General features: G+C 43.3%; 1 protein-coding gene across 1 annotated transcript; it reads left to right on the top strand.

Annotated features, from left to right (window-relative positions):
* Nucleotides 1–1,835: 1,835 nt before the first annotated feature.
* Nucleotides 1,836–23,572, top strand: PI16 (peptidase inhibitor 16). Its single transcript, XM_063118922.1, has 5 exons — nucleotides 1,836–2,003; nucleotides 12,262–12,480; nucleotides 15,476–15,585; nucleotides 19,822–19,910; nucleotides 22,570–23,572. The coding sequence occupies exons 1-5, from the start codon at nucleotides 1,836–1,838 to the stop codon at nucleotides 23,289–23,291; spliced, it is 1,308 nt and encodes a 435-aa protein (XP_062974992.1). The 3' UTR covers nucleotides 23,292–23,572.
* Nucleotides 23,573–24,858: the final 1,286 nt, after the last annotated feature.

Raw genomic sequence — 24,858 nt, 5'->3', positions numbered from 1 at the left:
ATGTTTTAAAAATAATCTAATTATAGTAATCCTGTCCTATCATACGGGCTCTGTTGAAATTGAAATGATACCACTCCCTTGGAGACTACCTTGAACAGAGCTGGTTAATGAACTTTGTTCTGAACCATTATATAAAACAGAGCTGATCTTACCAGGAATTTGTCTGCAAATTCTTGCTTCCCTTTAACTACACCTCTGGTAAACCGTCAGTTCTGCTTGAACTGTTAAGGACCATGATCTCCATAGCCCCGTATACTGTGTAAGAAGGCGAGAAGCCTTGTAGGCCAGAATCCCTTGTTTGCCTCTTTAAGAGAAAAAAGAAACAGAAAAGATTGCTATAGGTGTGCATTCCTTGACTAGGGAGCAGGCAAGCTTCAAAGAAGAAATGATTAATATAAACCATGTTAAACAACGGAGAGTTCACAAAATGGTGGGACATTGGTATGGGGGAAAAGGGTCGCATTGCTGCCTATACCAAGGGATGAATACTGCAGTGCTTGAAGGTGTCATGGGACGCACAGCCTCGAAAGTCGCAAAACGGTGCCGGCATGAGAGGCAGTCGCTGTTGCTCATTGCTGGTGATTTCACAGACAATCATCGAATAATTGCCCATGGCATGCAGCCTTGTTCTACACAGCATTCAAATTTGAAGCGGATGTTCTCATGGGAGAAAAAGCTGCGTTTCTCTGCAAGAAGTGATTTCAGATTTCTTTTTGGGAAAAGTTAGATATTCACAGCAAGCAATATCTCGCAGAACTATGTTTGGATCTTGTGTGACACAGAACAACTGTAGCAGCACTATGCAAAAAGAGAACAGTTTGGAAACACCATTAGCTTTAAGGGGTGCTTCTTTCTTATGGGCCAGACTTTTCCCCAAAACTATATAGGTTCAGCTCTATATGTAATACGGCCTTCTTTGGAGCACTTCTGCCCATGCTCAACCCTTCAGGTTGAAAGCCTCTTGATTCGTGGATCCCCTTGTTCAATTGTCCCATCTTATAGTTGGCATGCAAACCTTATTATTTCATGCTCAATTTCCAGATGATGTCAAAGTGGTTTAAATATACCATATGTCTTTCCCTACCCATTTTGCTGCTGCTATAATTGTTCATCGTTGTCAGTACTAAACTATCACTCGTGTTTTTCTAATTGTAGCATGTGTGCAACACTCTGAATTATTCATTTGTAATTTGCCTTCCACTCGAACTCACCAGGGCCCAACTGCTGTTCAGACGTATAGATTAGCCCTGCTGCCTTTCCCCAGTTTGAGCTCTGAAGTCAGACAATGGTCTGGAAGGACCACAGGGCTGAAACAGACTTTCCACCCCTTTTTACTCCATGTTACCAGCTGCATCACCATATGCAGTCATTGCATCCAGCAGAATTTAGCTAATGGGTGAAGACATCCTTGTGGGTAGTTTTGCATTTGGTTTGCATGTTAAGTTATTAGGGGAGAAAGCAGGAAGCAGGGATAATATGCACAAGTCTGAGTGGGCTGGATTTTAGGGTTAGTGTTGTGTTAAGCATCAGGTTACATCAGCATGGTCCCCAAACCAAGTTCATTGAACTGGAGAAAGAGCTGATGCATAGGTTTCATGCGCACAATTGATTTCACGGCATGGGCATGGCTTGCCTGACCGTCCCTTAGGGACCATTATTCTTTTATCCATGATACTATGTGAGATGGGTGTGTTCCCTCTATGGCTCTGAAAGGCATTCTAGTAAAAAGATAAATTTCCTCCTTGCGATCTCGGGCTTTGGGTGTTCCTTATTCTGGGAAGGGATTTAAAGCTGTCTGCCAGACCCGTGGGCTGTTACAACAAGACAGTGCCACAATGCTGAGCTCAGGCCTGCGAATTCCCCTCCTGCCCCTCCTTCTCCTGTGGCTCACACTGATGGAGCTGAGCTGGTCCTTTACAGAGAAAGACAAGAAGCTGATCGTGGACCGGCACAATTGGTTCCGTTCTCAGGTCTCTCCTCCAGCTGCAGACATGCTGAAACTGGTAAGTGAGCTGTGGACAGCCCTGGACTTTGCAGCAGCCTGGGAATTCGGAAGGTAACACCTTCTCCTCTCTCTCTCTCTCTCTCTCTATCTATCTGTGTGTGTGTGTGTGTGTGTGTGTGTGTGTGTGTGTGTGTGAATCAAATGAACTTTTAAAAGTTTCCTTTTCTTTGGAGCATCTGATTGGGGAAACAAAGAAATGGGAGGCTGTTGAGATGTAGCTAAATTCAGTAGTCAGATAGATGATCTCTGTAGATCTGCTGCACTTTACAGACACTGTATTTGTCACAACCAATATGGTATATTTGTGTGCAAGGTGTACTACACTGTTTTAAGCTTCAGAGATCAGTTTCCTTAACTAGTTTGGGCTCTGTAGATAGCTTAGCACTAAACATTTTACTAGTACCTTGAAGTGGAAGGATCATCCACATTTTATCAGCATCCTGTAATGAATGCTATAATAAGTTAAGGAAGGCAATGAGGCTCAGCCACAAGAGTAGTGTGTCTTGTTGTAATGCTCAGCTGTTGTGTAAACCTGGGCAAGTTCCCTCCCACCCTTATCTTCGTATGAAAAGCACCTAACTCCTTGGATCCCAGTCCTAACCAGAGCATCATTTGGGCTTCTACAGGTGGAGCTGTTGATTCTTTTATGGGGGAGGGGGAGGGCAACTCATTAGTTGCAGGGGATACAAAGCAGACTGCTTACATCCAGGTTGTGCTACTGCTACAGGGAACTCAGCACTTAAACAGCAATTTGGCATTGCTGATTGGGAATGATTTTCTTTCCTCCTCCAGCTAGTAGGAGCACTATTGCTATTGAGATGCTGTGTGCAAAGTGGTTATGTACGTAGTTGTCATGGGCATCTATTGGACAGTGCCTGTGACATCATTGATGAGAAAGTGAATAAAAAGTTTTGTTTTGTAAAAAAGTTTTTAGAAGTTTTATTTTGTTTTGTTCTATCCCATGCTGCTTCTCTCTCTCTCTCTCTCTCTCTCTCTCTCTCTCTCTCTCTCTCTCCCCCACCCCCGGCGCTCATTTGCCCTTGAGATAATCATTCATGTTTGTTTAGGCTCAGGAGTGCAAAAATAATTCTCTGCTTGCCTTTGGCAGAAGATGGAGCACCTCACTGGCATCTGCACAATTTTTAGATGGAGGATACTAGAGGGGTTGTGTGTAGTGGAGGCATACTGATCTGGCTGGGACATGAGCTGGCTGCTAACTGGACAGCATCTTCCCGTTTTAAATCTGAGTCCCACCTCTTTAAACTAGAGCCAGTGGAACAGAGAATCTGACTGCACTGATGGAGAGCACTGGGCAAGCAGAGTGAGGGGAGAGGAAAATGAGATTTCCTTTCTTTCTTTTGGGGAGGACAGAGGAGAAATTAGTAGTCTGGGGGTAAATTAATTAATACATTCAATTGTGAGGCATTGGTAACCTCAAGATTGGATTACTGCAATGCGCTCTATGTGGGGCTGCTCTTAAAGCTGCTCCGGAAGCTGGAGATAGTGCAGAATGCAGCAGCTCAGCTGTTTTCTGGAGCTGCCCCTTTCCAGCACGTAACTCCTCTGCTGAGGGAACTGCACCGGCTGCCTAATCGCTACTGGGCCAGGTTTAAGGTTCTTGTACTTGTGTACAAAGCCCTAAACAACTTGGGACCAGGCTACCTGAGAGAGCGCCTTCTCCCTTACCAACCTGCCCAGTCACTGAGGTCATCCGAGGGCCTGCTCCTGGTGGTTCCACCTAGACCCATTCTCCGATTTGAGTCCACCAGGGGAAGGGCCTTCAGCATGGTGGCCCCCTTCCTATGGAATTCCCTGTCTCTGGAGGTCAGGCAGGCACCAACTTTGTATTCCTTTCAGCGCCTCCTGAAAATGTCATTATTTCAGGAAGCCTTTCCTTAATGACCAGCCATGGTTCTTTGTACATTTTGCTTCCTTTAAAATCTATTTTAAAGTGTTTTGTTCTGTTTTTATTCTATTTTATCTTGTACACTGCTCTGAAATTTTCAATGGGGAGCGGTATATAAATATTGTAAATAAATAAATAAAATACAACTGATCTGGGTGGAATCTGAATGGGAAATTAATCTGGGGAAATTGAGGGGGAGTTTTTTTTAAAAAAAGTTTGAGGCTGAGACTGCCGCTCCATGTCGTTCTTTTCATGGCCTTCAACAAGTCACTCATATCTCTCTTGTTCAGCACTCTGTTGCCAAAAACCTAAGCAGATGTGGGAGGTCTTGTGGTTGTTTTTTTTTTTCTAGACATAAAATCAGATGTGCAGAGGGAATAGATCTGCCAGTACCAGATTTAAATTCTCCCATCCCCACAGCTGGTATTAGTCACAGGGGGAGGAAAATGCAGGTATCCTCCTGCCCAGCACCTGCCTTTAAGTATTAACCCATTGGGATCCCCTACATAGAATCTAGGACGGTCACAACAATGCCCAACCAAGTGCCTCTGTGATGCTTTCAATCAGGACGTGGGAGCATAAGAACATTGGAAGCTGCCTTATACTGTGCCAGGCCATTGGTCCATCTAGCTCCGTCTTGTTCACACTGACTGGCAGTGTCTCTCCAGTATTTCAGGTAGGAGTTTTCCCAGCTCCACCTGAAGATGCCAGGGATTGAACTTGCGACTAAAGATGTCAAAGGAATCAGCTTGGACGGGTGAGATCACTAGGATTTCTGAACATTGTCTTGCTGCTCATCTCATGCCCATTCCTTTGCATGAATGAGAGATTTGCACAAATTAAACAGTGATCAAATGGGAGATTTGCGCAAATCTCCCAAAATTTGCACAAATCTCCCAAAATTAGTGCATATTTTCTCCACAGATTAAAGCAAGGCTGATTCAGTCTACTAAGGAAATTTGTGCAAATTAGGAAACTTGTGAAATTGAATTGGGAATGAGATGAACATGAGCACATGTTCGACAAATTGCATTTTTTTTTGTAGGCAAGTGCTCCCGCTCAGGGCTTTGAATGGGGCACAATCGCATGTTTTGCGAGCAGAAACAAAATTCTTATACATCCCTAGATGAAATACATTCAATGTGAATGAGAGTAATCAGATGATGAGTGGTGGCCAGACCTAATTTCTTAGCATTTCTGTGATAGGATGGAATGATACATGACTAATCTTAAGCTGGATAACTCATGACAGCATTTTTTTTACATTCAAATGATTGCCACAATGATCATACCTTTAGGAATAAACATACTTAGTTCCTTGCTTTTTTGTTTGGCTTATCGAACCATATTAGCTTGGTGCAGATTCACAGGTGTGTAAATTTAGTCACACAGGCTGCTATTCTATGTCCACTTACCTGAGAATAAGACCCATTTAACTCAATGGGACTTATTTCTGAATAGACATGTATAGGATTGTGCTGTCAATGAGTCATAGCGGAATATATGACACATACACCCATTGGGAAAAATGTACCTGTGGTGACAGTATTCCCTTCGGTTAAAAGAACAACAGCCCAAGAGCTCAAAGCAGCCAATAGCAAGAAATTTTAAATGAGCGACTATCAATAAAGCAATACAAGAAGCAGACAGTACAATCAGCAGGAATATCATTGTCAGCCATTGACCCTGTTCAGATGACATGCTAAGCCACAGGAGTTAGGCATTTTTAGCTAAGTGTGTTGTGTGAACTATTCCTAACCATGGTGGGTACATAACCATGCTTTAAACAAGCTCATTAACAATTTGCCACAAAAGGTTAGCAGACTAACCATGGTTTAGCGTGTTGTCTGAACAGGCTCACGAATATTCAAAAACCTTCTAAAAGAGGCACATTTAACCAGACAGTGGAATGATTGGGCTGGTGGCAAAGATATTTCAAACTGTGACTAAGAAGGTCTGGGTGCACCCACTACCCCACAGTTGATGGAGGGGTGGGACGGGACACAAAGAAAGTCTTCTGATGTTGATCGAAGTGCATAGGAGCAAACATATGAGAGAAGGGAGCCCTTATGCTACATTAGGGCAGGGGTGTAGCCCTCTAGATGTTTTGGCCTGCAATTCCCATCATCGCTAGCCAGCATAGCCAATGGTGAGAATGATGGGAGTTGTAGGCTAAAATATCTGGAAGGCCACATGTTGCCCACCTGTGGTTTAGAGCTTAAAGGTAAGAACCAGGACCTTGGATTTAGCCAGAATACAAATAGGTATCCAATGCAGATCCAATACCAGTAGGATAATATGGCTCTTCCGGCCAGCCAGGGGTAACAATCTAGCAGCAGGATCCTTGAGGGATCCTTTCACTTGGCTGGAACAAATGTGGCAACTTGATGTGTATGTTTTGTTTCACTTCTGGCCTAAAGCAAAGGAAAGACCTGCTGATTTTGGGAAAACTGTTTCAAACTGAAGGCTCTTGTGCGTGTCAGGTGGGTCACAGGAGTATCACATTTATACTGTTAGTTTTACCCTACCCAGTGCCTGTTTACCCTACCCTATGCCTGTTTGCTTTCTCTTCCCCTCCTTATTGTTTTATTATGGTTTTATTAGAATGTAAGCCTATGCGGCAGGGTCTTGCTATTTACTGTTTTACTCTGTACAGCACCATGTACATTGATGGTGCTATATAAATAAATAAATAATAATAATAATAATAATAATAATAATAATAATTTAATTAGACTTGCAGTACAGATGGGGAAGGTGCTGATTGCTGCTATCGAAGGCCTCAGCTAGACCTACGGGTCTAGCATGACGGAGGGGTGAGGATCTCGCAATATTATAATCGCGAGTTCGTCCCCTTCTGTTTACACGCGGTGCGCGACGTCCAGGAAGAAAGAGGATGTCATGCCCGCCATTTTTTTTTAACCAAGAAGGAGCGCATGAGCGCCAAACTGTGAGGGTTTTTTTAATAAATAAATAAATTTCCCCACTCCCCCCCCAATGGCCACAGAGCTCCTGAGGGACTCTGTGTTCTTGTGAGGAGCCAGGACAAGCCGCAATGTGCGCCCACACGTTCCGCGGTCTTGGGATTGTCCTGAGATTACAGAAAAAGTGTGCTTAAAGGGTAGGGAGAGATCCTGGGGCAAGGGAGGGATCATCCCTTCTTGCTCCCGGGATCCCCTGTGCATCATGTGGATGCACAGGGATGATCCCGGGGATCGCCCTGGATACATTTCAATGAGCCCAAATGAACTAGTTGGGTCAGCCCAGATGGCATAGCAACCAGGGTGACTAAAGAAAGCCTACAGTGGCACTCCCTAGGCTAGATGGTACCACTTTCCTAGAAGTATCTTTGCCCACTTCCTGTGTGGCACTGCCTTCTGGAAATGCTCCTTTCCTCAGTCCAAAATGTGTCTTGTTAAAAACTTACCTTCTTCAAATGCTACAGGGTTATTATTATTCTTTTATAAGAGGACTTAAAGTTCCATGGTCAGTTTCTCTTGTTACCAATTCCCCCTCTGAAGTCATGCTTTTCACTTTTGTTTGGGTCAGCAGGCCTGGTTGCCATGGAAATACTTACATACAAAAGTATATACATTGAGCAGTGCTTGCCAAGCCATAGCTTAATGGAACATGAAATACAGCTGTTGGATGCTTGCATGTGGAGTCTGGCTCTGCATCACAAAAAGGGAATAATAAACCCAAGCTGGACCTGCTATTTCAACTCCTCCCAGAGTCTCTGCCTCTGCCCTAGAGAGGGAATAATTACATGTTTTAATGGCTTGAACCTGTTCCCCTCCATCCTTTCAAAGGCTTCTTATTCTGAATGGGTTTCTTCAAAAGAAAGGGAATTATTACACTGCAGACTTAAACTAGTTTAATAGTAATACCTTATCCCCAGAGAACCATAGGAACTAGGCCTGAATCCTGAAGCCCCCTGAATTTCACCGGTGGCCATTTGCTGGGAGCATTTCTCTGATAAGGGGATTGCCGCCAAAGGGGGATTTTCTCCAGTGGTGACCACTGAACCTTTGAAAAACAGTTAGAACATCAAGCTTCATCTGTCACCCCTGCCCTGTCCTGACTTCCCTGGCATCCTGGCCCCTGCCTTTATGGTGGCACTTTGACACCGTGAGCTGCCCTGCACCCACACTTGCATTCCTTCCCGACATCTGCACAGGAAGGAATGCAAGTGCAAACTTTTCCAGTCTTTAAAAGTAAACAATAACAACGACAACGAAAACGGGGAGGAGAGGAATGGAGCTGTTCCTCCCCTTTTTTATTATATTATCTGTATCTCTGCCAGCTATGCAGATACAGATAATAATAAAAAAATGGGGGGAGGAATGGGCAGCCAGAGGGAGGACCTGAGGAGAAGGGGCAGAGACTTGGGGCAATTTGGGTGATCCCACATGGGCTGTGGGATCCTTGACTGCTGCTCTCTGGGTCCATTTGCTTGTGAAACTAGGGAATGTAGACCCGGGAGCCAAATTCAGCCTCCTATTTTTTATTTATTTATTTATTTATTACATTTCTATACCGCCCAATAGTCGGAGCTCTCTGGGCGGTTCACAAAAATTAAAAACATTCAAAGTATAAAACAACAGTATAAAACCATAATATAAAATACAATATAAAAGCTCAACCAGATAAAAACAGCAGCAATGCAAAATTACAAATTTAAAACACCAAGTTAAAATTTATTTATAGACTGTTAAAATGCTGGGAGAATAAAAAGGTCTTCACCTGGTGTCTAAAAGCATATAATGTAGGTGCCAAGCGAACCTCCTTAGGGAGCTCATTCCACAGTCGGGGTGCCACAGCAGAGAAGGCCCTCTTACTGGTAGCCACCTGCCTCACTTCCTTTGGCAGGGGCTCGCAGAGAAGGACCTCTGAGGATGACCTTAGGGTCTGGGCAGGTACATATGGAGGAGCCGACTTGATATGTCTGGGCCCCAAGGGGGCGTGGCCTTGGTCACATGTCTAATTCTACACCTTACAGATAAGACAAAATTGTTCTACATAATATGTTAATATTAAAATCACTTAAATAAAGAACAAGTGAGACATTCAATTACAGCAGGCAAAGTAATGTAGGCAAAACTGAAAATATGTATTAACCATTTAGTGACTTTTCAACCAGTTATTTCTCCCTCCATACAATAGTTTCAACAAATGTCTGTTGCTTATTCCAACATCTCTAGTCAAGGGATTTCACTTAAGGATAAATTTCACTCCTTTATTTATTTATTATTATTATTAATTACATTTCTATACCACCCAATAGCCGGAGCTCTCTGGGCGGTTTATTTTTTTATTTATTACATATTTATTTATTTATTTATTTATTTATTACTCCTTTTCAATTAAAGTTCCAAATGTGGAATGTCAGGATTCCACCCTAATGACCATCAACTCAGGGGAAAAGTTAGTAATGATATAAAGTCTAATTAAATTCCATGCACAGCTTTCTTTAAGTTGCAGGGGAAGAAAGAGAGAGGAAAGAAAAACCAAATAACAATAGGCTGCTCCTCTCACCCTCACTGTATCATCATTATCATCATCATCATCATCCATTATCATTATCAACATCATCATTGTCACCATCATTATCACCACCATCATCCATTATCATTATCACCATCACCATTATCACCATCAGTATATCATGATCATCATCCATTATCATTATCAACATCATTAAAACCATCACCATCATTATCACAATCATCAGCTTCCACAGTCGCTGGACATCAACAAAGGGCTACACTACACTGCAAGCCTGGGCAGGCCCCCAAATCAAGCCTCATGCGCCACACGGCTGAGGATTGGGCGGAGGATGGCCACGCTGCTGCTGGCCCTGACAGCGAAAACTGAGCCGCTTGCGTGGCTGAGGATGGGCTGGAGGATGGATGGCCACACTGCTGGCCCAGGCCCAGCTGCCTGGGCAGCAAAAACTGAGCCGCTTGTGCCATGTGGCTGAAGATGGGGCAGAGGATGACCACACTCCTGGCCATGTACCTTCCCGGTGGTGGTCGTCCTTCCACCCTCTCTGGTCCACCGCCCGCTGCTGCTGGTTGTCCTACCGCCAAAGTGAGTGTTGCCGCCAAGCTGGCTGCTGCTTCTGTGAAGATCAGCCAGCCAGGTCTTTAGCCTGCTCGCACGAGATCTCAGCTCCTGGCCCGGAAGTCTTGCAAGTCTTCCTATTTCCTGGAATTCTGGAGAAGAAGGCCAGGCTGTGGGGAAACAAGGCCTACTGCAACTGTGGCCAGGCAGGGTGCTCCTATTTTCCCGCTGAGTTGCCCCTCAGTGTCGGTTGCTCCGGTAGGCCTTATTTTCCCAGAGAAGTCCAGACTTTTCCGGCTGGTATGGTCACCCTAAACTAGATAGATTGCTTGGTGGTTTCCTAGCTTTTATGCAATTTTTCCTATTACAAAATGTTGGAATGCCTCACCTAAGGCTTACTTAGTAACGGTAAGAGATTTAAGCTAAAAAATGCTGGTATTTCTGGTATTTTGGGCCCGGTCCTGACTACCATTGGAATTCGGTCCCAAGAGCTTCCCCAGACTGGAATTCGGCCCTCAGACAAACACCCATGACATACAGTGTTGATAGACAGTGATGGTTACTGTGCATATACATAAATGCAGTAATTTCAAGCACATGTGTGAAAAATGTATTGAGAGCAATGGTGGAATTCTCACTTCTCATTCTGTATTGTGAATCCTGCCTATCATCTAGAATGGTGCTGAGTTCTACAAAAGGATATGGCCAGAACAGAGTGGGAAATTCATCTCAGGGATGCTGATCTTGTGTCAAGTGTAGTGTCTAGACTAGTGCTGAATCTCATGCTTGGAAGTGGAGTGGAACTAGGACCATTTCTTGTGCCCCCATCAAAGCAAACGTCTCCCTCCTCTCTATTAAACAGATGACACCACTCCATGTTGCAAGCAGCCAAGTGGCTCACGTCAGGAAATCGTCTTAGCGCATGTGCTTCAAAATTTGTGAGTCTGTTTTGGATGGGAGCTTAGACGCACTGAAACCCTCCCTTTAAAAAAATAACTTGAGTTTGTATCGCAACGTTCATTAAATACTGTCATACATAAAAGCACTCCTCTCTTCCTGCTTAGCAACAGCAGCTAAAGTAGCCTCTGGAGCCTAACTGGATAAGAAGGGACTGTCTTTCACTACACTGGAGGGATCTCTTGGAAGCAGTTGCCGGTCTCTGTTAAGTAACAAGCTTGCCAGATGTTTGCATTGGCTCTAGGCTAGCACAGCTGTTAAACTGGGCATGCCTTTTTCTTCACAGCAGGGAAGAGTTCTGCCTATTTACTATTCACTGCTCTTCACAGGGTTGTAAAGGGGGAGGAGTTTTCAACCCAGCTTTGCTACTGGCCTCATAACTGTTCTACATATTGTGCCAAAGGAGGTGGTAGGCTGTGAGTCCTGGATGGTAGCCCTCTCCGTGATGTGCTAGCTTTCTACATCTAGGAAGCATTTGAAAATGCTCCTCTGCATAAAATGCTTCCTGAGAGTAGTAAACTAGCTCATCAAGGCAAGGGCTATGCTAACCACCTTTTTTTTGCTTGTGTGCTAGTGTACTCCATGCCAAGTGGATACCTCTCCCCATATTAATGGAGCATTAAAGAAGCAGTATCCTGCCTGCAGTCTGGAGTGGTCAGTCCAGAATTTTACCACTGTATTCTGTATAGTGATAGGCTGTATGTTTTAAACCTATCGGATTTACATTTATTGCCTTGACTACTTGCTGCTACTACTACTACTACTACTACTACTACCTGCTACTACTACTACAGCAATAATAGCAGAGCCTCAGTGTTAGCTACTTAAAATTCACACCAATTTATATATTAAATATATTTTTGGCAGAAAGGCAGGAAATCAATCAATCAATCAATAAAATGTACATTTTGCCTTCAGCTGGAATTTGTAAAGGCACCTAAAAAATTTCTTTTAGCGCCCAGTGCCCATTGTTCTTCAATAGCCTAACAATCATGGTTGTGCCTGCAAATGGCTTGGGCCTCCCAGACATCTCTGAGCAAATTGGGAGGTAAGGTACGAGGATAGCTTATTGGGATGGGTAATATTTTACGTACAAAGTGTAAATTATTTGCAGCTGAAGCTGGAAAAATGACCTAGATTCCTTTCCCTCATTTCCCCCCCCTTGCGATGACAGTTGCTCACTCGTCCTGGGCAAAACACCAGGCCTGCCCGTTGCTAGGCAGGCCAGGGACTCTGACCAATTTTTAGTGGTGAGTATTCACTCGTTCAGTTGGCTTATATGAAAAGCCCTTCTGCATGATGATGACGTTCTGGTATGCTGTGATTTCAGAGCTGGGATCCAGAACTGGAAGCTTTTGCCAAAGACTATGCAGAAAAATGCGCCTGGAAACACAATGAAGAGCGTGGTCAGCGTGGTGAGAATCTCCTTGCTACATCTGGAGACCTAGATTTGGAGAATGCAGTGGAGGAGTGGTACAAGGAGAACCAATATTATAATATGACCACATTAACATGCGAAGAGGACCAGATGTGTGGTCACTATACACAGGTATATAATTATATCATTACGGAAGCTTAGGAGCAAAGCTTTTAACTGATACATCCTTGTGCCATTACTAAAATGAGCAGACTCCATAGTGATGGAGGGCAAATTGTTTAAAATGATACAGTTTAGAACACAGGGTATAGTGCTCCTCATAAGGCCTTATGCTGCCACAATATTTCTCCAGAAAGTGGGAGTTTTCTGTTTTCTGTTTCTGTTTTTACTTCAGATGAGTATGACAGTTAACACCAGTGTTGATGTGCATTTTTAACAAAGAGAAGCTCCTCTTTTAACAAGGAAAGACATTTTTAAACAAAGTTTTATCAAAGAAACTTTGAACAATGAAACCCCCCTTCTATTAACTATTGGTTGGATCCTGGCTTTAGTTCCATTGAAATTAGTGGGGCAAATTAGTCATAACTAAGTTACATCCCATTAATTTTCAATTGGATTAAAGTGTGACTAACGTAATCCAGATCCATCCCAATAGCTCCAACCAGTATTCCAGCCCTTTTGCTATTAAAACCTTGCATTGATCCTGCCATCTTTGACTACTGGGAAACTTGTTGGCCTACCTTTTTCTCTGCATATGTTGCCATTGATATTGCTGCTCAGTGGAAGGAGAGTGTGGGTGCAAAAGCCCTAGAGCAGGACAGCGGTCAGTGACCCATTTCACATGATTAATAAGCCCACTGTCGGTTGCCGTGTATGTCAGGTGAATTCTTTATAAGCAAGCCATGACTGCAGCTTGTCGTGATGTCCGAACCTGGTGAGGATGGGTTGTTGGCAGAGTTAGCAAACCACCCAGAACTCATGGGTTGTTTTAACTATGCCAACAAACCACTCTAGCCAGATCTGGACAACCACAGCTTGAATATTCAAAATGGCCACCTGCCCAGGCTGCAGCCCACTGTGGTATGAATAAGCTATCTTGGGCTTTTTAATCATGTGAACTGGCCCAGTATCTATTTTTTTTTTAAAAAAAAGAAAATATAATACGCCAAGGGTGGGGAAAGTGTACCCCTCCAGATGTTGGACTATAACTCCTGTCTTCACTGATCATTGATCAAGCTACCTGGAGCTGATGGGAATTGGAGTCTAACAATATCTGGTTCCCCACTTCTCTAGTAGACAAATTTGAATGAACTGAGGGGTATATATGTAGGTTATCACAAATAATGTAGAATGGGTAATGGCAAAATGGTGGGCAGATAATGGGAGAGAGAAGCAGGGTTGTACAGTCTCCACCCAGCTAATGAAGAGAGGCAGGATTAAACACTGTTGCCAACCACATCACATCCAGAACTCCAAACCAGGTGGCATGATAGCACTACCCTTGGGCTTGGTCCAGAAACTGCAGTTGTTACAGAATGCAGCAGGAAAGCTGCTAACTGGGACCTCCTTCTGACACCATTACACTTTTGCTGAAAAGAACTGCACTGGCTGTCAATAAACTACTGTATGAGCTTTAAGATGTTGTTAACATATATAAAGCCTGGGCTAGATCTATACTAGTGCTTTTTATCCATACTGAAGTGCACTGATAACTGTGGCACGTTACGCATTCCATATATAGCTTTTCTAGCACACTGATAACTGTGTTGGGGCACATTGCACTTTCCTTATACATCTTTTCTAGCATCATTTCCTGCTTTTTATTCCATATTATCCAAACTACAACAACAGATTTATTTATTATTTATTTATTGCATTTATATCCCACCTTTTTTCCTCCATGGAACCAAAGGCAGCGTACATAATCCTCCTCCTCTCCATTTTAACCTCACAACAAGTGAAAGGTTGTTCGCTTGTGAGGTAGGTTGGGCTGAGAGTCTGTGACTGGCCCAAAGTCACCCAGTGAGCTTCCATGGCTGAGTGGGGACTAGAACCTGGATCTCCCGACTCCCAGTCCAACATGCTAACCACAGATACAGCACAAATATCATTGTGTGTGGTATGTGGTACCAATGTGCAAGAGGGATATAGCATCACCATGATGAGATCATATTGATATAGGTTGAGGTGTAGAACTGCCCCACATTACCTTAGGGATAGCCCCAATCCTTATGTCCCTACCTATCATTGTGATCATCTAAGGGAGCACTTTTCAGGGTGACACATGCTCCTGAGCTTTGCCACACAAGCATGTGCAGTAGAGATTTTAGTGATGCAGCACCCACACTCTGGAATAGTTTACCAGTTGATATTAGACAGGCCCTTGTCTGATGTTTAAACGTCTTCCCAAGACCCATCCCTTCACACAGGCTTTCCCTGAAGTGTGACCCAGCCAACTAAGGTCTGTAGCTTGCTGTAGAGTGTGCAATTTTACTGCTGATTTATATTTTTTAATTATTGTTATTTTTGTTATATTTTTTTGTTTTGATGGTATTACATTGTATGTTCATGGCTTTGATACCTCTGTGGAAAGCAGTGTATAAATATGAGTAATAAATACAACAAAAATTAATTCATATCAGAAAGGACTGAAATAGCGTGGTGTAGTGGCTGAAGTATTGGATTGAGAGTTGAGAGATCTGAGTTCTAGTCCCCACTCAGCCATGGAAACCCACTGGGTGACTTTGGGCCAGTCACAGACTCTCAGCCCAACCTTCCTCACAGGGTTGTTGTTGTGAGGATAAAATGGAGAGGAGGAGGATCATGTACAACATCTTGGGTTTCTTGGAGGAAAAAAGGCAGGATATAAACGTAATAAATAAATAAAATTATGTTGAAAGCTAAAAACAAAACAGAAAAAAACAAACAAAAAACCAAACAGTACACATGAGTATTTAAAAACAAAACAAGACATGGGATAACATGTATGTTACATGGGATAACAAGCTCAGGAATATAATGATTTGAGAGAAATATTGTCTAGATCCTCAGGAATATATGGACAAATGGCATCAATACCAAAGTAAAAGACCAGGGTGTAGTCATCTGCAGGCTCTTTTTCTGTGTGGAATAACAAATAGAAATGGCTCTTTCCCTGCTGCTGTAGGTGGTCTGGGCAACCAGCGAGCGTGTTGGCTGCGGGACAGTGTTCTGTGAGACTCTGCATCTTACGAATGACACAGACATGAATCTGTTAGTCTGCAACTACGAACCTCCGTAAGTTCCTTTTTGCTGGGGCTGTGGTGGGTGGCCCTGTGGTATTCCAAGGGTAATTCATGGCACATAGGAAGCTGCTTTACACCAGGTCAAGCTAATTGTTTGTTTAGCTCAGTAGACTGTCTGCTCCAGACATAAGGCCACAAAGGAGAAGAACATGTTCTCAGGATGCAAAATGCGTGCATTCACAAGAAGCCCGATGTGCTCAGCCTCTCCCTTATCCTGAAGCCTTCTTCAGGGGGCTGCAACATTAATAATAAAATGCAAATGAGACAACAGATATGGTAAAACACATTTTCAAAATAGTTGCTTTATACCAGGTTAGACTAACTGTTTGTTTAGCTCTGTAGAGTGTCTACTCCAGGGATAAGGTACTAATACTCCACAGACACTTTTCTTGGTATCCATCAAGGTGCTCTAACATTTGCACTTTCCCCCCTTAAAAACAACGTTTTTTTCTTATTGGCAGCTCGGATTGCTATGAAAGAGGTTTCTGGTTGTGCTGAAAATTTAAGGAGTTGTTTAGTGTTGGGACTCAGACTCCACCTTTGCCTTGTACTTCGTCTTTTGGGCACATTACTTGTCCTTTGCCACACCTCCCATGGCAGGTGCCCAGAACAGGTTCTTTGTGGTGGTGCCCAGGACAGATTCTCAAATTGCCAAATATGACAGTGGCCCCAAAAGGTTACTTCGCCTTGGTTTACTCTGATGAACAACAATTTTCCAGGCTTCAGGCAGAGGTCTTTGATTCCACCTGGCGCTACCTGAGATTCTTTTTAGTTGAAATACCTTCTGCATGCAAAGCATGTGCTCGGCCACTCACGCAGTCCCTCCCACCAGCTTCAGTAACTTTTTCTCACCCTCAGACTAAGGCTGTGGCTGTGCTGGCTGTTCCCATCCCCCCCAAAGAAAGGGAAAACCTGATAAACCAGAACCAATGAAACACAGACAGGCACATGCGCACACAGACACACTCGTGTATAAGCTCAATAATAAATTGCCAATAAAAAAATTACTCTGCTGAATGCAAAGCAACAGTTACAAGAAGGCTCCAATTGTTTATTTGAAGAACAACTTCTAAACAGGGTGTGAAGTGATCTCTTTTTAATTGAGGGTACACTCCCAAGGGATGCGTCCTGGGTGCTCATAAGTCTCCAAACTCAGAAGCTTACGAGTACATAATTCAGAGCAGGTGCCTCAATTTCCCCCGGATATTGGAGGCTTTGGGGAGGGAAGGAGGCTGGGGATACCTCATAGCCCCACATCTGTAGTCCCCTCCCCTCTCTGCCCCTGGGAACGCCCCCTTTCAGCCCATTGTGAGCTTGTGGCAGCAGCCAGTGTGGTTCTTTCCATGCTGTCTGGGAGGGGATGTTGTGTGAAGGGGCAGGGATCGTGAGGTTAGTCCTCCTCTGCTTCTAAGCTCAGAGCCAGGAAACCGAAATGTCCAATATCCCCCAGACACTGTCTAGCGCTCACAGAGTTGCTGAGTTAGCCTTTTGAATTATGTAGTTGTTTTGATATTTTAAGGTTTTACTGGTTTTAATGTTCCTGGTTTTTTAAATTTTTTTGTTATAGTTTTATTGTTTTAAATTGTTCTAAGACCACCTTGATGGCTTTTTAGCACATTAGGTGGTTTATAAACGTTAATAATAACAACAATTATAATAATGATTAATAATATCTTGCTTTCTTGTACTGATTGGTGTCGCACAGCTGTTGTGGTAGCAGCTGCATCCATCAGTTCTGCTGTGAGATAAACCATTCCACAACTCAGTGCACCTGTTTAAAGAAGAACAATGTGACACAGAGAAGTCCAGCAGTAGTGTTGCTACTGATGAAGTGTGGATACCAGCATTGTGGTTGCAACAGTGTCTGTTTTGCATTGCGGAGTGCATGGCAACAGTTGTGTGTCCAATGCGTAAACCATTTGCATTGCACTATATACAGATTGGACTACTTGATTGCTTCTTGGGCAGAGCTCCACTCTGCTAGTGCAAAAACATAGTATATGGAAATAAATCCTCCTTGCCCATTGTCAACTGATTATGCGAAGGGAACAGGTTCCAAGAAAGATGTCACATACACAACCAAATCTAACAGGATAGTCCTGGTGCTATTTTGTTTTTGCCTTCAAGAGAGTAAATAAGAGAAAAATGCAAGGTCAGTTGACATTACAACAGTGCTACAATTAATAATCGAGGAATTTTTCCTGTATTCAAGAGATGGTGTTCCTCTGGCACTATTGGGTTACATTTAATGCTATTCCCTTACCATTTGCGGTATTCATGCACAATACTATCTGATAACTACTGCTAATAACTGCTAGGGTTTAATTGTGTGTGTTCATCAAATGTGGGTTAACAGTTCTAGTTGCTAAATATATCACACCACGGGGAAGAGTTTCTTTATAGATCCACTTCAGGAGTTAACCTTATCTGAGCTAAAGTTATTCTTGGCATCAATTTTAGGATTAGTTCAAATGGCTACAGAGCCGTGATATTGCCATTTTGGAAAATGGGATCAAATTGTTCAGCATGTTCCCTTTGCTCATTTCCCTGTACTGTAGGTCACTTCAAAGTGGCTATTACTGGCCTGATTCAGTTCTTAAAATAGTGTAGCCTTAAAGATTTAAGAACAATTGCCCTTTAACTCTGTCAGCTTGAATCCTGGAGCAAATGTGTACTCTATTTAATTATTATTATTTATTTAAATGTAATCGAAGTGTTCAGTTTAATTCAGTTTAAATTAAATGTAAGTATATCATTTAAGCATTTAATTAATTTTAATGTAGATATACATATGTACATAGATTTATACCCCACTTTTCCACCATTCAAAACAGCCAAGTTCCAAATAAAAACACATCCTCCCTACATACATTAAAGCAACCAGAGTACAAAATCATGTTCTAAAACCTTTGGTGTATTAGCTAAAAAATAATCAAACCTATGTTATGGACCATCCTTAAAGTCCAATCACATTAGAGAGGTTTTGTTTTGTGTTTTACAATCCTTCTAGATGCTTGCAGAGACAGGCTTAAGTTGGCCTCTTTATTACTCCAGTGTTGGGGCTACATCACAGGAGGTTCCTGCCTGTCTCCTAACAGATCTTACATCTTGAAATACAGGAAGACGTAACTGAGTAAAGCTTCCCTGACAGATATTGATGAGTGGATGAGTGGAGTCTCATGTTGGGAAAGGCACCAGAGCAATTTATTCAAGTATAAGTCATTGCTGTTAATGTTTTGGGATATTTCATACAAGATGGTTAATGGTTAGAAATTATGAAAAAAGGAAGCTTAGGAAAAATGGGGCAGATGAGAAGGAGAAAAGACCATTTCAAAATGGATATTTCGATCTCCTCTTGAGGCGTTTAGCTCCATGATACCACGATGGAGATATCAGAGGGTTTGTCTGTTGGAAGTGGGATGGGGCAAACAGCTGAGGACAGGGACGAGGTGAAGGTGAAAACTGCACCTGAGTTGGGAAAAGAAAAGAGAGAAGAGGGGCAACTCCTCCACAAGGAAGCCGCGGCATATATTGATTGTATGTTACATGGAAAGAACAAGAGGCAGAAGGTTGTATCTGTGAAGTGTTGAAGGAGACATGGCAGAAGGAATTCCTCAGCAGTAAGCGGTGGAGGCTGGTGGTTCTGATAACAGCGGAGCTGTGCATTCTCTCTGGGTTTTTTGTAGCCAGACCTACAAAAAAGCTATCCAAAGTGTTGAATCTATTTTGGGCATAGGGTTCAGAACCTTGGATAGCCCCTTTAGAGTTTTGGATGCTCCTGACTGAAACCTGGAATGGATTCACATAGTCCCAGTGAAATTGGAGCCTCCACTGTGGAGGAGTTGGATGAGATAAAGATGGAATTTAAGGAAAGACACCCACCCATAGAGTGAGAGAGAGTGTGAGGGAGAGCTATCTAGCCAAGTAGAACAGGAGGAAAGAACTAGCTGCCCATCTCCTCCTTAATGCCTTCACTAATGAATGAATGCCTTCATTTGGTATCTAAAATTCCAGATACCAAATGGTCACAGGCAACAAATAACCATGATGGCCTTTGATAGGTACCTAAGGCCGCGTATGTCACTGGTTGGCATGTGCTAGTGCTGGTGGGCTGGCCACATTCTGTAGCTCAGGTGAAGCTGGGCAGGAACTATGCTCAGGAAAAAGCTCTCTTATGCCAGGGAAATGCCTTGCTATTTGAGTCACATGTGGATCTTTTAATCTCTAGGGGGAATGTAATCGGACATAAGCCATACAAGGAAGGAGCTCCATGTTCCATGTGCCCAGATGGCTATTCCTGTAAGGATTCGCTCTGTGGTAAGTGAATAGACCAAGACGAGTCAGTTCCTCCCAAGTGAATGCAGGTCAGTTTATTCCCACCCTCACCTTCCAAGATTACTGTGGAATGAATTTCCACTGGCTATCAGGTGCAGTTTATCTGGCCTTATATTTAACTTCTCTGGCTGCCTTCACCCAATGACCGACTCTGGCCCGCTTGTGTTGGCTGCCTGTACATTTCTGAGCCCAATTCAAGGTGCTGGTTTTAACCTATAAAGCCTTACATGGCTTGGGACCACAATACCTGATGGAACACCTCTCCAGACGTGAACCTATCTGAACATTACGCTCAACATTTAAATGGATATTGTATGTAATCTATTTTTAATGCTTTTTTTTATGGTATTAAATTATGTACATTGGTTTTTAATGTTCAGTGTTTTAATCTTTGTAAACCACCCAGAGAGCTTTGGCTATGGGGCAGTATATAAATGTAAATAATAATAATAATAATAATAATAATAATAATAATAATAATAATAATAATAATAATAATAATAGATCAACCTCTTCTTCCTTGCAGGGAGGAGTAAATTGCTTCTTCCCTTTGTTGTGTGGCTTTGCTGAGGAAGAAAAAAATATGTTTCAAGGAAGAGTTTCCATTTCAGATGCAAACGCCAGTCTCTTGTCACCAGTGCTAAAGCCCAATAAACACAAGGAGTTGCCAGCATCCATCCACTTCCTGCCCCAGGGTGATGGTGGCATGTTTCCAACGTGTGATTTATAGAGGGACCTCTTGCCTTTTTCTCACCCTAACACCAGAGCATGGCACTCATTGGTTTAGATTAGACTTCCCCAACCTGTTGACCTCCAGGTGTGTTGGATTGCAACTCCCACAATTCCTAGGCCATTGGCAGTTGCAGTCCAACACATCTGGAGGACACCAGATTAGGGAAGGCTGGTTTAGATACATTCATGCCGTACCCTGTTCCCTAGAGTCCATGGGCAGTATCCAACAATGTCATTTTGCAAATTCAAAGAGTGCTAGTGGAGTGCCACTGAATCTTTCACTATAAGTTGATCCCTAGGCCTCTTGGGTGGAAGCATAATATTGGTGACAATGATGCCAGCTCAGCTCATAGTGGCTTGTAATTACAGCAACCCCAGATCTACATGGTCCTCTGTGTGAAGTTAACAAAACCACAAGGGAAAGGCACTGAATGCAGCAAGTGGCCTGGGGAGAAGCCATTCTCAGAAATGTATGATTTTATTTAGGCCCAATACATTTGGAAAAGTACTTTTCCTCCCTCAGGGGCATTTGGCAATCAGCAAAATGAGAAAGCTAAGCTGTTCAATTCGCAAGTTGCCAAATGTCCCTTAGGAAGCAAAGTTATTTTCTGAAACACATTTGGCCTAAATAAATTCAGGCACTTCTGGAGAATTGCTTCTCTCCTGGTGAAACAGTTCTCCAGAACTGTTTCACTGTGTGAAGTGACTGGGGTAGATTGCACTAACAGAGATACTAAGATGTCACTCCGTGCAGATCTAGATGGCAAAGGTGTCCATCAGTTTAATAATCTGATCTGGTTGGTCCATAGATCAGATTATTATTGTGATCATCAACCTGTTGTTTGAGGCAAAAAATCCAAATGGCATCCCACCCCACTTAGTGGTAAAAAATACAATCAACCAAAGGAACAATCCTATGTGTGTTTAGACAGAAAAAAGTCCTACAGCTCCCAGAATTCCTGAGCCTGCATGGACAGCTGGGGGAATGCTTGGAGTTGTAGGATTGTTCTCTAAACATGCATAGGATTGTGCCTTAAATAGTTGGCCATTTCTTGCCTCCTAATGGTAACCCCAACAGAGACAAGCTGCCTCACCTTGCCTAATGGTCAGTGTGGCGAGGGCAAGCCATAGTAGTCACTTAATGTATACTGTCTGAACTTGGGATTCCTTGTTTTATGACTGCTAAGCTGCTTCACAAGGGTGGGCCTAAGGATGGGTGGGTGGGGGGAATTCGTTTCCATTTCATTGTGAACTTACCACATTCGTATATCCCTAACCTAAGCATGAACTGGAACATGTTAATTTTCATACTTTTTATAAAATTTGTTTTGCAGTTTGCAATACATACACCCACACCCACACACCATGTATGTTTTGAGAAAAATTGCAGAAAATCCACTTTATTTCTTGGAAAAATCACTTACAAAAATGCATACAATTGAAAAAGTGTTTACAAAAATGCGTATATTTTGGGGGGTAGAAATGCATGAAAATATGTATATATTTCATGCGGAGTTAAAATAATAATTGGCATTCTGATGTGGAAACAGGATGGGATAAACTTAACAGTAACAAAATTAGAATCTGACCAAAATTGAGTTTCACAAATTTGCCAATCCCTAGGCTGGCCTCAAACATTTTTGCCCATGTGGTAGAAAACCCAAATCACATCTGCATCTATAAAATGCTGACAATGTGCTGCTCTTTACGGGTATTCAGAGTCTTCTGCTTGAGGCAGTTATCTTATTTTTTCTCTTAGTAGGGCCACCTCACCATTAGCACAAAAATGTTGCATTGGAAAGTGAAATATCAGCCTCGCATTCCGAGTCCGACTGATCTTCTGGAAGAAGCATGTGGCTTTGTGGGTGTGCTTGCTGATTTTACAATTATTTCCTCTGTTTTCCATTAGCATCCAGTGCTGATGTAGATGCAACCATTGAACCAACCATCGATGACTCAACCAGTAAAGCAACCACTGCATCTCCTGACCCGACAAAACTAGAAACAACTGCTATCTTGACTACAAGGCCAACTCTGCCACCCACCAGTACAAGTGCATCAGGAGACATACCAGAAACTCTCACTACTGGCCCAGAAGTGGAATCTCAACCTACTACAACCAAAGATACCACAGACAATTTTACGCCGTCCCCATCTCCCCTCATTCCGCAGCGTTCTACCCCAAAGTCACCCTCCATCCCTAAACCACGGCCCACCCCTATACGGCCCACCACTGCTAAGACGCCTCCTCCCCCCCGTAAGGCCGTGCCCTTCCGTCCGCCTCCCCCCCCTCTTAAGAAGGCTCCCATCTCCAAAACCCCTGCGCGGCACCGTTTGGCAGCTTATGCCAAAGCAATAAAGGGGCAGCACAATGCTGAACACAATGATGTTCGGTCCTCAGCGCACAAGGCCGCGTCTATGTCTGTCTGCCTGCCCTGCCTTGGATGTAAAAAAATTAGCCAAGCTGAAGAAATAAAGGCTGCACTGAAAGAGCTGTCCTCCAGATACCCCTATGCTCCTTGCTTTTCCCCACTTCCCCGATGGCAGAGGCACAGCAAGTGCAGCTGGTGTGGGCACACTTGGGGCAATGCACTTAGGAAGGCCAGGCCTTATTGGCTCAACAGTTTATAGCGAGTGTGCGATCAGATGTATTTATATGCAGAGCCACCCATCTTCTCTTTTGTGCATGCATGTGTATGCTTGCCCATGTGCATGCATGCATATTTTTTCCTTTCTGCACTTTTGTGAGTGTACTAGCCTGCTGGGATTGGAATAGCATTGTAGGATGCCCAATGGATGAACACTCTGTAGAACATGGTCCAGAGCTCAGCCAAACCATGACGCTTGTGACAATGCTCAAGGAGTTTATCGGGAAATGTAGTTTCTTTCCACAGCCCCCATGTTCCCCTCAGTTGGGGCACATCTGATTTTTCCTTTCCCTACAAGCTTTGCTAGGGTCCAAGTGTTGTTGTACCAAAGCCCAAACATGTCAGACTGACACGGAGCCCCATGCCACCAAGAGATTCACCTATGGCAAGTGAAGGACTTCAACCTTATCTACATCCTCTTCCCTCTCTCTGAGAACCATGGATGAGGGCCATATTTATTTGCAAGACTCTTCCTGCATGTCACTGCTGTTTCTCCCATTCTGCCTGTGAGATGCGGACAGGAATTTTATTCCCTCACTGCAACTTCCACTCTCAACCCATTCTTTAACAAAAGGCATCAGGTTATGTAAAAAAAAAACCTGGGTCTTGAAAGCCAAACAAATTATATAAGATAAGTAAATGCATGCAAATCTACTGAATTTCTTTAGCTTATGCCAGATGACAAATATGTGTTTTTCTTGGTACAGCCTCTGAGGTTTTGTGGCCCCAAACATAGTTGTGGGTTTATCAAATAATTGGTTAGGCCCACTGGGAATGCAAGGCAGACTGAACCAGCCTGTTTGTAAGAGCGGCAGCAGAGAAAGTGAATGCCCGATTAGGGAGACTGTTGTGAGTCTCTATAGAAACACAGCGTGGAAGAGCTACATCTATCAGTCAATAAACCATGTGTATGGGGGATCAAATATTTGTGTATAAGAGCGAAGCGAGTGCCTCTGTGTGTGTGTGTGTGTGTGTGTATTCAGCTCTATCAATTGTAGTAGGTTTTCTTCTATCAGTATTGTGACCACGTTTTGGTCTGTAGGCCTCTTCCTCTATCTGTGCTGTATGCATATCTAAAGGTTTGGTCTTCTCTCTACACTATTACCCTCTCTCCTACTGCCTCCTCATCATTCGGAGGGCTGGTTTGCATAGTCCTGCATGCATACATATGGGTTAGACTGGATCTCCATTTTAGCTGCATCTTCAGCTTTGTGCAGGTGTCTTGCGTGGTAGACCTCTTCTTGTTTCTGTTGCAATGGCACTACATGGAATCAGGGCAGTTCCTTCTCTCTTTAGCTGATGCCTGATTTCCCCTCTTTCCTTAAAATGCAAGTAGGTGTTGCAAATACTGAAGATCTGCTAATGGACACCTCCTCCCCCTACCCCCCGGGAAAGATTCTGAACAGCCCACAAGTTCAAAGAGCAGCTGTTCTTTGCCGCTCTTCTTTCTGCTCCCATTCTGCTAAGGCTTCCCTGAAGGCTGCTTCATATTAACCTTAGCTCTTGTTTTCAATTCCCCTATGATCATGATGATTTGATTCCTCATCCTG

Source organism: Elgaria multicarinata, chromosome 1 (genome assembly GCF_023053635.1).
Source record: "Elgaria multicarinata webbii isolate HBS135686 ecotype San Diego chromosome 1, rElgMul1.1.pri, whole genome shotgun sequence".
NCBI classification, from domain to species: domain Eukaryota; kingdom Metazoa; phylum Chordata; class Lepidosauria; order Squamata; family Anguidae; genus Elgaria; species Elgaria multicarinata.
This window is presented reverse-complemented; position numbering and strand designations above follow the sequence as displayed.